The sequence below is a fragment of the Siniperca chuatsi genome, linkage group LG7 (genome assembly GCF_020085105.1).
Source record: "Siniperca chuatsi isolate FFG_IHB_CAS linkage group LG7, ASM2008510v1, whole genome shotgun sequence".
Classification (NCBI taxonomy): domain Eukaryota; kingdom Metazoa; phylum Chordata; class Actinopteri; order Centrarchiformes; family Sinipercidae; genus Siniperca; species Siniperca chuatsi.
The window spans coordinates 15,895,575-15,912,409 of record NC_058048.1 but is presented as its reverse complement, the minus strand read 5'-3'; the positions used below and the strand labels follow the sequence as shown (position 1 = coordinate 15,912,409).

Here is a 16,835-nt window from a genome sequence, read left to right as displayed (position 1 = left end):
TGCATCAGCCATCTGAAGCAGCTTTTCTGGAAATAGTAAATAAGAAAAGCCTTTTCCTTGCTTTGGATGGAAACGTATGTAGTTGTATTAATCCCCCCAGGAAATGCACATGTGATGAGCTACTTTTGTTAATGCCCCACAGCCAGCACTGGTGGTCAGCATGATCTCAACAGAGGTCTGTTTCCATCATATCATGTAAATGGACACTCTTGTACAAGGAGACATGCAGGAATAAGACGAGTTGTTACTCTTACAGTAAAACTCCTGATGATCTCACAATAGTTTTTGTATAAGCTGAATAGACTTCTACTTAGAACTACTCTTTCCCTCCCTTTAACTTTGATCATGTGGTTTTACCAGCACTGGTTGTATAGTCAGCTGCTTCCTATTCATCTACCACTAAATGGTCAAAAGGTCAAACTGTATTCTCACTGCTGATTATTTGCACTTTATGAGTGATTTTGTTGGGATACTGTAGGTTTATGCTATAGGTAAATAGTGCTTCCAGCCATTGTTCTGTTTGTGACCATGGTATGTGCTTGCCTGATCATTTGTGTAATGTGACTCTCATGTGCACTGCTTTTCTCACGTCAGTGGATACCCAGTAAGGGGAGAGGATTGCAGTACAAGAACCATGACCAACAAACCATTACTTATTTACAAGCACTCAGGGAGATGGAAAGAGATTATAGACACTTAGTGTATAGACAACACAAAGGTTTAATTATTTTCTGTCTAAACAAATTGGCAAGAAAGGAGCAAGCAGTTATATGAAGTGGATATAGAGAGTCAATGAGGAGGAGTGAGAGACATATAGAAGCACAAGGAAAAGACAAAGAGTTGTGTGGCCATGTGGAAAGGGGTGGATCTCGCCTGTGCCCACCACAAACACATAAACCTGTACACATGCTGAAGTAACAAATTACCATTACTATTGTTGTAATACATGAGTAGCCTTTAATGTACTTTTTCAAGTAAATATTGAAATAGTAATTTTGCTTTTACAAAGTCCAATTTTGTAGGTTCCCATAAGCATCATTTTAGAAACTGGTGTCTTGTAAGTATGTAGATGTATGTTCATTCTTAATAAATGATAAACACTAGTTGCTTATTTAACATTAGCATTAATTCATGCAGCTATAGTATAATTGCTCTCTCAGTGTCTTATTGATGTCTAGCTACATACACTGATTAAAATAATTGAATAATTGGGAATGGCATGTCCCAACTCTTATGATGTTATGCCAGGATTGTTGCAGTGGCTCCTGTGTGTCTGTGTGTGTAAAGTTGGAGCACCTTGTTGCATACAGTAAATAAGCATGTTGATAAATATTTTCTTTAGACTCAAATATGCTTGACAGACAGATTATATGATGTTGTGCTTTTTCTGACACATTTTGAAATTAAATTTAAAAAATGGAAGCTTGGAGTGAAATGAGTAGAGTGGACAGCACATTGTGCAGATTTCATTTTCTTTGTTTCATTGGACAGGTGGAAAGGTCACAGGAGACAAAGAATAAAACCTTATGGGGGGATTTGCTCCTATAGGCAAGCAGGGGAAAACGTGACTCTAAATTAGATTAAACTAGTACCATTCCTGGGCTCTGTTTTTTTTATGTGGATAACCGAGTTATCCAGATTAGAATGCTAACGATTTGACACGAGTCTGTGATTTTTTTGGGGTCTTTGAATAAGTTTAAAATGAATCTGGAACTGCTGTCAGGACAAGTCCTTAAACCCAAACCTGCAAAAGTGCAGGTTTACTGACAGCTGGATCATGACCAAGACATTGATCTGTTGGCACACACACAATTTAATATAATAACATTTTTATAATAATGAAGAGTCACCCATACTTACATATACATGATAAAATATACAACAAAATAGAATATAACCAAATATAGTCTGAGATACTGTGAGTAAAAAGACATAAACTCAACTAAAGGATTCTGACTGTTAAAAGACCAATGGCCAGAACACATAGCCTTTAATTTGACATCAAAATGTGTCATTTGAACACTGAAACGTATTAAATGATTAACTGCAGAACTCACTTTGCTGAAAATTGTTAATATAATTAAATCTGCTTTTTAAGAGATTTTAGTAAAATTTCATTTTCATAGCAGTCTTATGATTATCACTTAAAAGTCTCTTGCACGTCCACTGGGGAAAACCCCACCAATCGTGCATCAACATCACTATTTTTACTGTTTATTTTATTACTTTTCTGTATTTCATGTGTTTTATTTCTTTATATTTCGTCATTCACTGTGTTATTTTATTTTTCTTGTTGTGAAGCACTTTGTACTTTGTTGTGCTCTATAAATAAAGTTTTATCATTATTATTATTATTATTCTCACCACATTCATTTGTAATATCTAGCTGTTTAACAGTAGAACAAGATGACACTCGTAACAAAGCAGAAACACATAAAATGAGACTTGCTGAATGAATCAATTGCCCCAGTGAATGCTGGGAGGGTTCCCAACACACCTACCTCATGCTGCAATCACATAATCAGCACTCAGCCAATCATATGAATGCTGATCATGGTTTCAACTCTCATTTTACCTTTATTTTAAAATAAGAGCACACTGTCTGTTACGTAAGATAATGTCATCCAGAATTAACAAATCAATCATCAAACTGCTTTTAAAGAACCAAATAAGCTGGATGAGCGTAAACAGGATTATTTTAGCCTGATAACAGCATGTTAGCCTGAATTAGTTAAGCCACATTTGAAGAACAGGGCCCAGCAGAACACAAATTTGCTTTCATTTCTGACATATTTCACAGGAAAGTGGTTTAACATGCACCCAGCAACTAGCATATTTCAGCATAATCTGTTCCTTGACCAGTAATACAGTAGTCTCTTCCACAGAGGTAAACAACATTTCAATCAGAAAGTTTATTTTGTGTTCTCTTTAAGAACACTTTACTTCATGATAGACTGGGGATTCATTATCTAATTACTCAGTAAATACTAGATTCCAAATGTAAACATCCCAAAGCATACAATTGCAACATATAGTCATAAAACATATATAGAATATATATAGAACGGAAACTGGTGATTAGAAATCTCAAGGAAGCAGGGGAACTGTGGTTGGCCTTGGCATGGTGCCCAGCAATCACACAGTATATATTATTGTTGCGTCTTGTTGGTACTTGAATTGTTTTCATTGCTTTAGATGACTGCTATCTGCACGAGTAGTTCGCTACTGTGTGCAGACGTTTATGGGCCCAGGTTGGGAACCACTGATCTATGCCATAGAATGAGCAGATCATCATGATTGGCCGACAATGAATGCATTATGTTTGTTCAATTATGTCACAAGATTAAGTTAAGTTTGAAAAAATCTAAAGAAGTTGTGGGAGGGAAAAAAAGCAATACTTTGGGACACTGTCACTCTGAATATGGCTCGAGATGTCTGTTTCTCCTGCATTGGATGTCGTGTGGAGTGTGTAAGTAATTGAAGACGGCTGTATCCATCTTATAAAAGTCAACCTATTTTGTCATTTCATTCGTTTTTGTCTCATTTCATTTTGTATGAGGAACTGACATTTCCTACTCAGTGAAAAAAAGAAGAAGAAACAGCCAAGCTCGAACTAATTTGAAGTTAATGAGATTTGTCTGGCATTTTGGACCTCTGCCATCAGTGAATCTGTTTATTAGATTGCCTTTGGTCATAATTCTGTGTGAATTGGGCCCAGTCATTGTCAGCGGTGGCTCACTGCTTTTCAGTCTCATTATAGCACAAATAATAATAAAATCAAGATGAAAAAATTATCCATGGGGATTTCCTTATCTGTCTCAGCTAGGTTTGAACTGCCTTTCATTTTCCTATTTTCTGTCATGTATGGTTTTGACTTATTTTATTATGAGGAACTTCATGTGTTCTTTATCAGTAAATTCATCCACTTGTCTATCTAGCTGTCTTCACTCCAATGTAAGCCAGTTATTCTCTCATTGTGACCTACACTTTGTGTTCATCTCCATCCCTCTCCTCCAACTCTACACCCCTTCACTCATCTGAACCCCATTATTCCTGTGATGCTGGCACTTGTTAATTAGTGAACATTGGACCAGTGAAAGTAGGTTAATGAGGGGGGTTCATGCATCGTAGCATATTGATATCACACGAGTGCTTTTTTTGTGTCCATTCTCAGTGAACAAAACACAAGCGTGAACATCACACAATCAAGTAGATTACTATTAGTAGTAATTAGGTTCAAACACTGTATTTTCATGCTCCTGTGCATATTCATGTAAAATCCCTTTCTTTGTTTCGTTCTCCTTTTCTCATCTCACTCTGTTCTCCCAGATGTTTCTGGTGGCTTTGTCCTTTGCCTATTTTGCAAAGGCTCTGTCGGGGAGCTACATGAAGAGCACAATAACTCAGATGGAGAGGCGCTTTGACATCCCCAGTTACCTAATAGGTGTCATTGACGGGAGCTTCGAAATAGGTGAGTATGCTTGCCAGTCACTGCTGTTATTTTGTTGTTCTGTTAGCAGCCTCTTTGTCATGGGCTCCCCTCCCTTCTCTCTTTCTGTCTTTGGGACGGAAATATGAATGGGTCACAGAGGTATTCAAGCTGCAGATAAAGGATTCATCAGGCTTCCAAGAAGAGGACAGAGATGTGTGTGTGCGTACGTGTGTGTGCGTGGTGAGTCATAGTGTCGAGTAGGGACATAACTGACATAGCTTTCTTTTTGCTTTGGACTGCCGGACTCTAGAATTTGTAACGTATTGTTATGCAATAACTTTTCTATACTATTAATTTAATTTAATCAGCTGGCATTTACTAGCTTTTATCTGACATGTAAGGCAGCTACGAGTAGACGGACCCTTCAGGCAAATACCACAAATTTGTTGTTTAAGTGCAACACAAACTGCCCATCTTTATAAAATATCACATTCATCCTTTTCCTGCACTGCATGTCCAACTAATTTTTTCCACACATAATTGTTTCAATACAAAATGAGGCAGATGGTAAAAAAAAAACACACACACACAACAAGAAATGGATAAAAAATATTTTTCCTTATTTAGAGCCTGACTGATATTTTGGCATGAACCTTGTAACAGAACAGATGTATGAAACAACTGCTTTTAAAGGGAACACCACTAATTTTAGCTGCTACTAGCATAACACACCCAAATCTCTGACCTGAACTGCTGGCAGTCTAGTTGCATTGCGGGTAATGCAGGTTCCAGGTATTGACAAGGCAGAGGAATGTGTGGAATAAAAAAGATGATATCTCTGTTTCTACTGCATTGATTTTGATCTTTTTTTTTAAACTGTTTAAAGTGCTAAATGCTAAATTTGTGGAGTACTAAGTATACTTTAAGTATATACAGTATACAATGCCACAGGGAACACAATCATGGAAATATACATAAACATTCAATGCACTTTAAAAATCTAAATCAATGATTTTTCTTTTCCTGTATTTCAAGCTAATTCATGTTTTCAGTACCACGTGTCCTGTATGTTGTACTGTACGGTTGAACTACAGCAAGTTGAAATACTGGGTTCACAACACTGGTAGTCTGATATCACATAGGATAAAAGTTGGATTTAAATTATTTGAACAAAACCACAGATTTAATTTGTGAAAATATACAGCTAGTTAGTAGATCTGGTTTGCAGTACCACTGTATACATACCACAACTACTGTACATACTGTATGTAACCTGTGGTTCCTCTTAACACTGAAGAATTCTTGATAACATTCAGCAAAGTGTGTTCCCAGATTGTCCCCTGACCAGTTTCTAGGCCAGTTATGTAAGGCAATTGAAATGTCTCTTGTAGGTTATAAATCATACATAGCTTGCAGAGCAGGATGAAACCCAAAGAGACACGATTCAAACAAGATAAAAGGCATCATCCACTATCAGCCATTCTACTAGGCAGTTTGAGCCAATGGCGACACATTAGTAGTGAAGAATAATTAACATTTTAACCTTTTTCTTCAATAACATTATGGCGGAGTGTGCAACCTGCCGATGTTCTGATGGAGGTAGGGTGTATCTGCTGGAGGAAAAGGTGAGGATGTAACCTCCAGCATGGTCAGAGCTGAATACCCCGGATCTCTCTCCTTCCATTTCCCCATCTCTCCATCTCACGTGAAAGCTGCTTCTCTTGTGTGGCCTAGGCAACAAGCTTTTTCTATAGGACCGTTGCCAGGGTAACATAGAGGCAGAGCAGGGCAGTGTGAAGTGGAAAGAAAAAAGGAAAGGAAAGTGCAAGAAACAAGAGGGGGGAACAGAGCAGAGGGAAGACAGAGGAAGAGAAGAGAAGGGGGAGAGGAGAGAAATAAAGAAGAGAAAGGAGGGTAGAGAGTGCCACTGATGGATGCTGATCTTTGTAGTGAGAATGTCAGCCAGATGAGCTCAGCTGATGTATGCACGCATGTCTTTGTACATATGCTGCATGAATCATTCTTAGCATGTACTTAGCACTAGCTGTATATGCATATCAAAATCAAAAATGTTAAAACAATTAACGAAACATACAAAATGATCATAAAGAGAACATAATGAAATATGTTTATAAAGGAAACAAAGATATCCTGTTTCACTCTGGGAAAGTACCCACAGCCACTGTGTTTACTTGTAGAATACTATGTAAGATACAAGCACTTCTAAGAATTTCTTATAACCACACATAAAGGTTACATACACATTTATTCATAATTACTTGACATTTCTTAATGCTGGACTCTCTCTCGCTCTCTCACTCACACTCACACACACACGACAACAGCTGAAGGATTGTTAGAGGGTTTGATGTCATCCTGTCAAATGAACCTTTTCAATTGAAATAGGTCAGTCAGCATGGCATAAGCTTATCTTTCTAGGCCATGTTTTCCACGTTGTTTACAGTTTCCCTGTCTCTGATCATAGACAAAATGCACTAAAAGGTGACAATAGGGGCCATGTTCCCACCCAGCATTGTTTCATTTTTATACCACTTAACATGTTTGCTGCTATGTCCTGAAGATAATAAAAATCTCTTGGAGCATGAAGACAATGCATCACTTGTGAGAATACAACATCATCTGCCTTTCAAACTACGGATGAACACAACAGTCTAGATTTTAAGTTTTCATCTGATACTTTCACATAAGTCGAATGCAGAAGTCATCCTATATGGGCAGATCAAAATGTTTGGGTATACTATTATAATAATATATATCTATAGTGTATCAGAATAATATACTGGCTAAGGCATATAGGGAAAATAACAGTTTTGGATGATTTTCTAGCTTTTTCCATTGCATTTCTGTCTTTTCTTTTGCTAAAGCAAGTAAAAAAGACACATTCTGTATATATTTACACATTAATTTTGCATTTAGTAATATCAAATTTTGAAGCAAGAGCTCAGTCATTACACTAAATAATGAAATCCAAGCCTAAACAAGCCTAAGTAAAGTTATTATAAACCAGTCACATAACTGTAAAAAGCAATTAGTGACAAGTAGGTGGCCAGCATACAGAGCCACATCTGAATTACCCACACTATCACAAAAAAACTGCATAAAACAAATATAATGAGGCAATGATCTGTTCCTTCGCAAAGTGATTATTTGTTCCAACTCCTGCCCTTTCTCCATTCTGTGGGAGTGTACAGTAACACTCTAAATCCCTGATATTTCTGGCTGCCTCCATCCTCCCAGGCAACCTGTTGGTGATAGCTTTCGTCAGTTACTTTGGGGCCAAGCTCCATCGGCCAAAGATCATTGCAGTGGGTTGTGTACTAATGTCCATTGGCACCTTCATCATCGCTCTGCCTCACTTCATCATTGGACGGTGAGTAAAGAGCTGGGTTGTTGTTCGCCTTGAACTATAGATACAAATTTATTTTTAAATGTGTTTAAATGCATTTAGATTCAGTACAAGTAATGCTTGAGTTTCCAACACATCGATAACAGCTGCACAAGAGCTACATAGCACATTTGTTAATATGTGGCAATTTCCATTTGTTGTTGATGTGATATATTTTTGCATGTCCGTAGATTGAACCACAGATGAAACAGCCTTGTGAAAATGAAATTAAAAAACATGCTTTGGGCTTAGACAGAAACTGTTTAGTGAAGCTGTTGTTTCCATGTGCATCTCATTCATTTACATGCTGTGCCAAATATTAATGTACCAAATCATATCCACAAGACTCATTATACACTGTATCTCTAACCAATTAGATTAGGTTTCATTGACACAACATGAACATCCAATACATATGATGCACAACAATGCATCAATGTTGCAGGAGATTTGTGTCAATACAACAGGAAAACTCATTCTATTTTCCATTTTATGTACCTAGTATACCACTGTAGGGTCGGCCTATACCAGGTCAAACATTTTGCTGTTCCAATGAGTCTTGACTGTAGATGCGTTTTTCAGCAGAAACAGGAACTTCCTTACTTACTTATGACATCTACTTCCAGTAAAATTGACAGATTGTATCCTATAACCAAGTAACATGATTATTTAATCTCTGTGCCCTGTTTTTTTAACAGTTCCATTTGTGTTTTGTGTACAGCTATGAATTTGAAACGTCGGTGCGGTGGGTAGTGAACTCAACACTTAACCCCTCACCTTGTCCAGTGGGCTCACCATCAGACCTAACCAAAGATGGTAAACTGCCTGAAGTACCAGCCACAGGTGAGCATGTACACACACACACACACACACACACACACACACACACACACACACACACACACACACACACACACACACACACACATACACACACACTAGTATAGACAAGTAAAGATGTCTGATTACACTCATCTTGTCCTCCAGGTTGTGAAGGCGAGTCCAACCTGTCGATGTGGATCTATGTGCTCCTGGGAAATGTCTTGCGGGGGATCGGTGAGACGCCTGTTCAGCCACTTGGGATCTCTTATATAGATGATTTTGCTACTGAGGAGAACGCTGCTCTATATGTTGGTAAGAAAAACATCAGACAATGGTAGAGACGCACTTAAAAAGTAAACACACTTAAACGTTGACGATATTCCATGCAAATCATATGCAAAATGTAATTTCTTAAATGTGCAACTAGACTCCCCAGTTCTACTTTTCTCAACCTCATCCAATGTGTACAAATGCTTAAGAATAAGGTTTCTTATCACTGACCTGACATGGGGTGTACATTTTTGCTGATACATATTGTATATGATTAATAGTATTAGATCGGGGCACATAGCATCCTCAAGTCATACAGACACCAAAAATAAAGATATTTACCCTGGACTGTACGATTTACAACACTGTCGATATACAGTATATCTCTGTCATCTATTAAGTCATCTGTAAAATGAAGATATATATTTACCTTTAAAAAATTTGACATCACAATATATTTCAGTGTCGTAGACAAAGCTTATGTCCAATGTATGTTGTATGTTTTTACAGTTTATATTTCTATATCTATAAGAAGTTATTGTTCCTTATATGGAAGTTTGTTTCGCGCACCTGTTTTAGATGTACATACACAGCGATCAAACCATGAAACTGTAGTTCCGTAAACCTTCAGTTTGGTCTGGTTAGGTACAAGCTGCAACAAAACCTTAGAAAAACACATCAGTACATGTACATCATTAACTAAACAGTCCTGTGCTTAGCCAAGTACACTGTTACTCTATGCTATAGCCAGTTGTTACGTTACCCGTCCATGGGAGGGGAAAAGAGATGGCTTTGGTGTTGCTGTTAGCTGGCGGTCAGTCTGTTGTAGATGAGCCAAGCTGGGAAGAATTGTGGTTCTGCTGTGGAAGCATCTTTTGCTGTGCAGTGTCCGCTTGTAGAGATCGGAGGAAGCCGGTCACTCCATCTGTGGTTGTCCTCACAGAGTTAACAGCTTGGTGTTAACTTGCTTCGTGCTTCTGTTAGCATGTGAAGTGAGCTGGCAGGCTTTGTGTGTGACAGCCGTTGGCGCTAAACGTTGTTGCAGAGATCTAGCAGGCTCTCACGTCGCTGCAGTAAGATCAAAGACTTCGGTTCTGATGCAACAGTGAAAGAGACAGAACAAAGGTGCTCTTTGGTAGTGAACATCCAAGTCTCAAATGCACTCCGCAGTCAAAATTTGGCTGCAGCCCCTACATGAAGCAGCAGCCTTCTTCAGAGCACATTACAGCATCTCACAATAATACCATGCTTGCTGAAAGCTCTGCCATGTGCAACAGTGGTGTTTTGCTCAAATATGAGCAAGGCAGTAAATCCCTTTAGTGTTCTACAAGAGCAGATTATGAGTATTACTGAAAAAGAACATGCTTACTGAGCAAGTCTTTCCCAAACAAATCAAGGTTTAAAACATGAATGTTGTGTGAATCAATATGAATGTAAAAATTGTGGTAAAATGTTTGTGTCTACAGTGTCTCAGTTGTTAATACAGATAGCTAGAGTCCTAACCAGTGTGTGTGTTGTGTGTCTCTTTGGGTGTGTTTATCATATCCTAGGCTGTGTGCAGACCATTTCGGTGGTTGGCCCTGTGTTTGGCTACCTATTGGGCTCCCTTTGTGCCAAAATCTATGTGGACATTGGATTTGTAAAAATGGGTGAGTTTAAACATGCAGTACATTTCTCAGTATTTTAAGGCCAGACCATATGTAACACACATTTGATGTCATTAACCTATCATCCTAGACTTACAGAGAGCTCATGTGAATGCATTTGGAAAATATTTTCATCATACATCATATGGAAGCCTACCCTATCTTGTTGCATAAAGCAATGGTTTTGTTTGTTCTGTCAGTTTGTATTATATTTACCAATAAAAGACAAAATTGAAGATTGAATCTGACCAGAATAAGTTGGGGAAACCCTTTGTATATCTGGGGTTTCCCACACTTATTCTGGTCAGATTCAATCTTCAATTTTACAATACGTTCATAATGTCATAATTAATTATTAGGCTACACTACTCAGATGTAGCAGTAAAGCAACTAATGCCATGACAGCTGACAATAGTCGGTTAATAGATATTAATTTATTGGTGAGAAATAGTAAAGTAGGTCTTTTTCAATAAAGATTTGTCACAGGAGGAAAAGCACAGGTGTAAATAATTTAATTAATGATGGCTCAATATGCTTTTGGGGTTTTGGTATTGTGCTTGCTGGCTCACTGATTTACTGGGACACTTGAATACAACAGAGCCATCAGCAATGTTATTAGTAAAACTTGTATTTTTCCTACCATGACAGATCAAAATGTTTGCTTTTCATTCATAAAACTGAGGCATGATACTGTGTGTGGATCACAAGCAGTATATGTACTGACTCAGAACAGGTGTACAGGATTAGTATCAATTAGCTAATGAACAATGCATTGTAAGAGAGTGGAAGGATCCAGCCCTGCGATAGGCTGCAATCAAATAGAGTGCAGCAGAGGAAGAAGAAAATAGATAAGTAGAAGAAAAGAACCGAAAAGAGAAAAAAATTGGGGAAAAGACAGAAACAGGAAATTATGACAAATAAGAAAGTCATGTCAGAAGACCAATTAATAAACCAACGAAAAAAAACATTTCCCTGAATGATAAAAATAGATTAATTAAAAATAGCTAACCCAAGCCATAAAGTCTGGTATAAAGTATGATTGTCTTCACTTACTCATTGTGCAACTTCTGTTATGAATTGGTGCTATATAAATAAAATTGAATTGAATTCACTTACTGACCGCTCAAACAAAAAAGATGAGTACCTACTTTAAACCTCCATGACATGTCAGGCTTTCATTTGAGAAACTGTAGCAATGAAAAGGCTGACTACAGTTTGTTAGGGCTGTTCTGATGATCTCTGTTGTGACCTTAATGACCCTCAGTTCGCCACTTGTTCCTTCTTTTTTTTTGGTTATCCAGTCAAGTAGAGATAGTTCAGTAAGCTTTAGAAAACCTGTTGAACTAAGTATTCAAAAACTGCATATCACATTATAAAATTGTCCCGCTAAACCATACAGGATCTGTGTTAAACCATAAGCCACTAAAATGTCCCTATTTTAATGAACATGAGCACTGATTACGTCTCATCGTCTGTACCCCCAACACAGAAACTATCACCATCACTCCAGCAGATGCCCGCTGGGTGGGGGCCTGGTGGCTGGGCTACCTCATAGCTGGGGTCATCACCCTGCTCTCTGCCATCCCATTCTGGTTTCTGCCCCGCTCCCTGCCCATATCCAGGCCCCGGGGCCCAGAAAAGTGCACACCAGAGCAGACAAGTTTCATTAAAGACTCTCCTCTTCTGAAGCACAAGTATCCTGCAGACGATAATACTAGTTTCATAGAGATGGCCAAAGGTAAGGATGGACTAGAGGTCTGCAGTCATTTCAAAATAAAGTGTGACATTTTCTACTTGTCAGAGTGGGAAAATGATGTTATCTGGAGGGCTATCTGAAGTTCAGATTACATCAATGGTCCCTGTAGTTGTTCATAAATATTGATGGATGGAATATTTTAGAAGTGTAAAGCCCCTATATGTAGAAATGAATGGGCTGTAGAATGAAATGGCTGAAAATAACACCCAGACTGCACCATTTTTCACCTGGATTGTCAAAGTTTTCTACAAGCAAAAATGAATGCCATCACAATAATTCACAAAAATGCTATAATCACACAAAGAAATTGAGATTGCTTTTTGACAGGTCAGACTGTGGGAACTGCAGTCTTCTGACACTGGACACATTTACCAACTTTTTGTTCGTTTTTCTGTGCACAAACGAAAGTTATGTTTGCATCTAGTGTTTCTCACCAAAGCTGATTTTTTTAAAATTGTGCATTCTTTATATCCATGTTTGCTTGCTAGAAGTCTTCTTCACTGCCTTTGTTGGTGCCACCAAACGTCAGCTGAATAGTGTGAAACCAACAGCAGGGTGTGATTCGTGTCGCCCGCGTGTTTGTGTGTGTGTCCTTGTGTGCGTGCACGATACAAACAAAATGGGGACCCACGTAAAAATATTGCTCCATAGCGCTCCTAGTGGCCAAACTCTCCACAGGCTACCTTTTAATTTTAAAATCACTACATACTGTAGCTGGGATAGTGTTTTTATTGACAGTGGAGGGTCGCCAAAGTCAGAGTTTGTCCTACTGTCACAAGACAATATTCCTTCACTTCATGTACACAGAAAGTTCATTTCATAGCAGTAATTAGAGATTGTTACAGTCAGTAGTCACTATCACATAGAGATATTGCATATTTAACATTTTCAGACAGGTGTTTCATCTTTTTTATCCCTCTACAGACTTTATTCCAACCCTGCGGACTCTGCTGGGACACCCTGTGTATTTGATCTACCTGTGCGTGACAATCATCCAGCTGAACTCTCTCATTGGCATGGTCACCTACAAGCCCAAGTACATCGAGCAGCACTTCAGACAGTCTGCCTCAAAGGCCAACTTTCTGATGGGTATGGTACAATAAGAGCCATACCCCCCGTTAATTTATGGTGTTTTGCATTTGCTAACTGAAGCAGGAAAATACCATCGGAGACAGGATAATGTTAAAGAAAGGAGAACGGGGGTGGTTATGTTCTAATTCAGTCTACTAACCGCCACAGCTGCAGAGACGGGAGCTTTGGGAATGAAAAGTGCTTTGCATATGAAATGGAATATCTAACGAAGTTGATAACATAAGATGAAAGTATCTACGTACATGTGGGAGATGCACTGACCAGACTGGCTGCATATGAAAGAGAATGCATTATTAGTGACCAGAGCTAATGACATGGGTGTAGATAAAAGATCATGGCTTCATATTGATGTTAAATGAAGGTATAAGAGATGAGACTAAAAAGATAAAAAGCAAGGCTTTTTGGATCAAGTCTTGTGTTTCCTCTGCAAGTGTCGTAGTAGTTTACTTGCATGTGGTATGGGCAAGTATCAGAAAGATGATAGCCAAGCTTTGATGCAATATTAAATCGTATTGTCTGTCTTTGTTCAAATCCACATTTAACCTTTAAAGTAACTTCTAATTTCAGTTAATATTGATCCTGTGTTTTGCTGTTTCTCTTAATCTCAGGTGTGATCAATATCCCAGCTGTGGCACTGGGGATGTTTTCTGGAGGTCTACTGATGAAGAGGCTGAAGCTGAACATCATGGGGGCAGCCAGGTTTGCCTTTGGCACATCTCTGATCGGTTACATGCTGTCACTATTTTTCTTCGCAATGAGCTGCGAGAACGCCAAGGTAGCCGGGGTGACACTTTCGTACAACAGGTGAGTGATAGAATCACATTATTAATCCAAATTCATCACAACACAGTGCAATTATTGATTTAATATAATTGACAGGTCATTACTTCTGGGATCTGTACAACAAGTACATCTGGTTGGAAATAATAACAAAATGCTAATCAACTTTCTGATTGTTAATGTTTCATATCATGAATCATGTGTGACAAAAGTTAAACTAAATGTGAGAATGTGGACTAGGATCCAGGCAGAATTGGCACCAAATGGGCATAGGTTTCTGTGGGGGCCACACATGAAAGAAGAGCATGAGAACTGCTAACAGAACAAGCAGGAACATGTGGACAGCTGTTAAACACTGGGGCAACCAGTAGGTGATCACAAGCTGAAACCCAGGCAGGAATAACATTACAGACCAACAAAAAAATTCCCCCCTGTGTGTGGCCAATGCACCGCTGAGTATTAACACTCAGGTTCAACAGCAGACACAACTGAAGTGACACTGCTGACAAAACAGATTAAAAGCAGCCCGATGGGTGCAATTTGCTAATGAACGGTGAACTAATGATTGATGATTATGTAAAGAGTACTATACCAAAATGTATGTATTATGTAATAAATAATTGCCTCTCATTTGTGCTTTCTCATCCTTCCAGCATGGATATGATATCTTATGATAAACACTCAGTGTTCACAGCCTGCAACTCCGACTGTTTTTGTTCAGCGAGTGACTGGGACCCAGTCTGTGGAGAGAACGGCATCACATACGTTTCTCCCTGTCTTGCTGGCTGCACCAGCTCTGCTGGCTCAGGAAAAAACACAGTAAGTTGACAAGGTGCTCAAACTACAAAAAATATTACACATGGAAAATTAATTTATGTTATTAAATACCATAGTAGTATGCAGGAACCGTTTCCGCTAGCCTGCATAGCACAGCTTTGTCTGGTTCACAGCATCAGTCAAATACACTATTGTTGCCATGAAGTTTTGTGGATCAGATGTTAATATTATCTTAAAAGGAAAGGAAAGAGTGGCCGTTTTTTAAAAACTGAGAATGTTATACACATATTACTCTATTGTTTAGGCTCGTGGATTTATTTATTCTCCAATGAATGGAGTTAACGGTTGCCGTGATACGTCAAAATAAACATCTGTCATAATTGGAACTAATTTAAATGAACAGAGAAAAGTATTGATGCACCTTTCTGAGTTCTTTAACTTATTAATTTGATCCCATATAGTAGATTATGTGAGTGCTATCAAGGGATCCATGTCGGCTTTACCGGGCCTCCTTGGCTTTTATTTTTTAATTGATTATTAACGATAGTAGTGATTTTGGTGATCTACAGCCACATTTTTCTTCAAACTGAACTGATGAAAATGATGACAACCCTGATGTCATGGTAGCAGCTCCAGCCACAGAAGGCATCTGGTGGTGCTTTCACGTAAAGCTTTACATAAATTATGAATGGTGGATTGGCTTTGTAATTTGGTAAAATTGTGAATATCTCAAGGCTATGGGAATATTCGTGAATCTAAAATGTTAGTTATGAGATGTTTCATCCTTAATCTCATTACACTTCAGTACGTGCACCTCTCTGACAGGAAGAGACCACAGACACTCCAGCAGCCCGCACCCATTTCCACTTGTATATGACTGTTTGTGAATATACAATATACAGTACAATTGAATGTATTGCTATACATGTATTGTTATATGTGTCTATGTTCTGCTGTACGTGGTCATGTGTGTGCGACTTTGCATGTCTCTCCAGGTCTTCTCTAACTGTAGCTGTGTCGGTGTGGCTGGTAACTTTACGGCCAGTACAGGTCAGTGCCCTCACAAGGACGACTGTGACAGGATGTTCCCGTACTTCCTGGCTCTCTCTGTCATCACTTCCTTTATCATCTCCCTTGGGGGGACACCAGGCTACATGTTTCTCATCAGGTCAGATTTAAATGTAAAAAATATAATGAAAAAGGACTTTGAAGTAACTAAATTTTGCATATGTTGTAATGATTCTTCCCAGATTCTTCCCCTCAAGATATTAAATCATTTTACATTTCATGTACTGATGCAACTTTAATTTGGGCATAAATGGTTTGGACCCTGTTAGTTGGTGCTGATTTCAGAAGCTCTTTTGTAGCCAACAAATGTTGCTGACTGGCATTCAACTTAATATGATCCATATTTGCAGTGGTTATTGAGTCCTTCAGTGACATGTTAAGATAGCAGTTTTCATATAATGTGTTACTTTGATTCAGTTAGTTTGAAAGGAAAAAATCTTACATTTATTTACTTATAATCAATTTTTCCAGACCTTACGTCTGTCTGATCTGCTTATTTCCATGAATCATGGGAAGTGAATATTTTTATTTTGGTTCCGTAGGGATCAAAGCATTCAGAGACAATGATTTTGGCCATTTGATATCTGACTTACTGTGTGTCTTTGTGTCTGTGTATCACACATATTAACAGTGGCTTTGTCAAAGAAACTGTTTAAAAATAGTCTGTTTCCAATCATATGATTTCTTGAAGTTTAAATCTTTTGATATGATGGTACTGGGTAGGAGGACATGATCAATTGAGAATCACTTAAATCCTTGATGGCCAATTTCTGATCTAATGCTCAC

At 38.3% G+C, this 16,835-nt stretch overlaps 1 protein-coding gene across 2 annotated transcripts in view; it reads left to right on the top strand.

The window, feature by feature from the left end:
• The window catches only part of LOC122879574 (solute carrier organic anion transporter family member 1C1-like), a 30,274-nt gene that overhangs the window by 8,143 nt on the left and 5,296 nt on the right, over positions 1-16,835 (top strand). The window contains exons 3-12 of one of the 2 annotated variants that reach the window (XM_044203851.1): positions 4,330-4,471; positions 7,691-7,823; positions 8,560-8,681; positions 8,826-8,972; positions 10,481-10,579; positions 12,066-12,314; positions 13,257-13,421; positions 14,033-14,228; positions 14,858-15,023; positions 15,938-16,149. In XM_044203851.1, coding sequence (XP_044059786.1) covers positions 4,330-4,471; positions 7,691-7,823; positions 8,560-8,681; positions 8,826-8,972; positions 10,481-10,579; positions 12,066-12,314; positions 13,257-13,421; positions 14,033-14,228; positions 14,858-15,023; positions 15,938-16,149 — 1,631 coding nt within the window. The remainder of the gene's footprint in view (positions 1-4,329; positions 4,472-7,690; positions 7,824-8,559; positions 8,682-8,825; positions 8,973-10,480; positions 10,580-12,065; positions 12,315-13,256; positions 13,422-14,032; positions 14,229-14,857; positions 15,024-15,937; positions 16,150-16,835) is intronic. The other variant, XM_044203852.1, reaches the window with a different exon arrangement.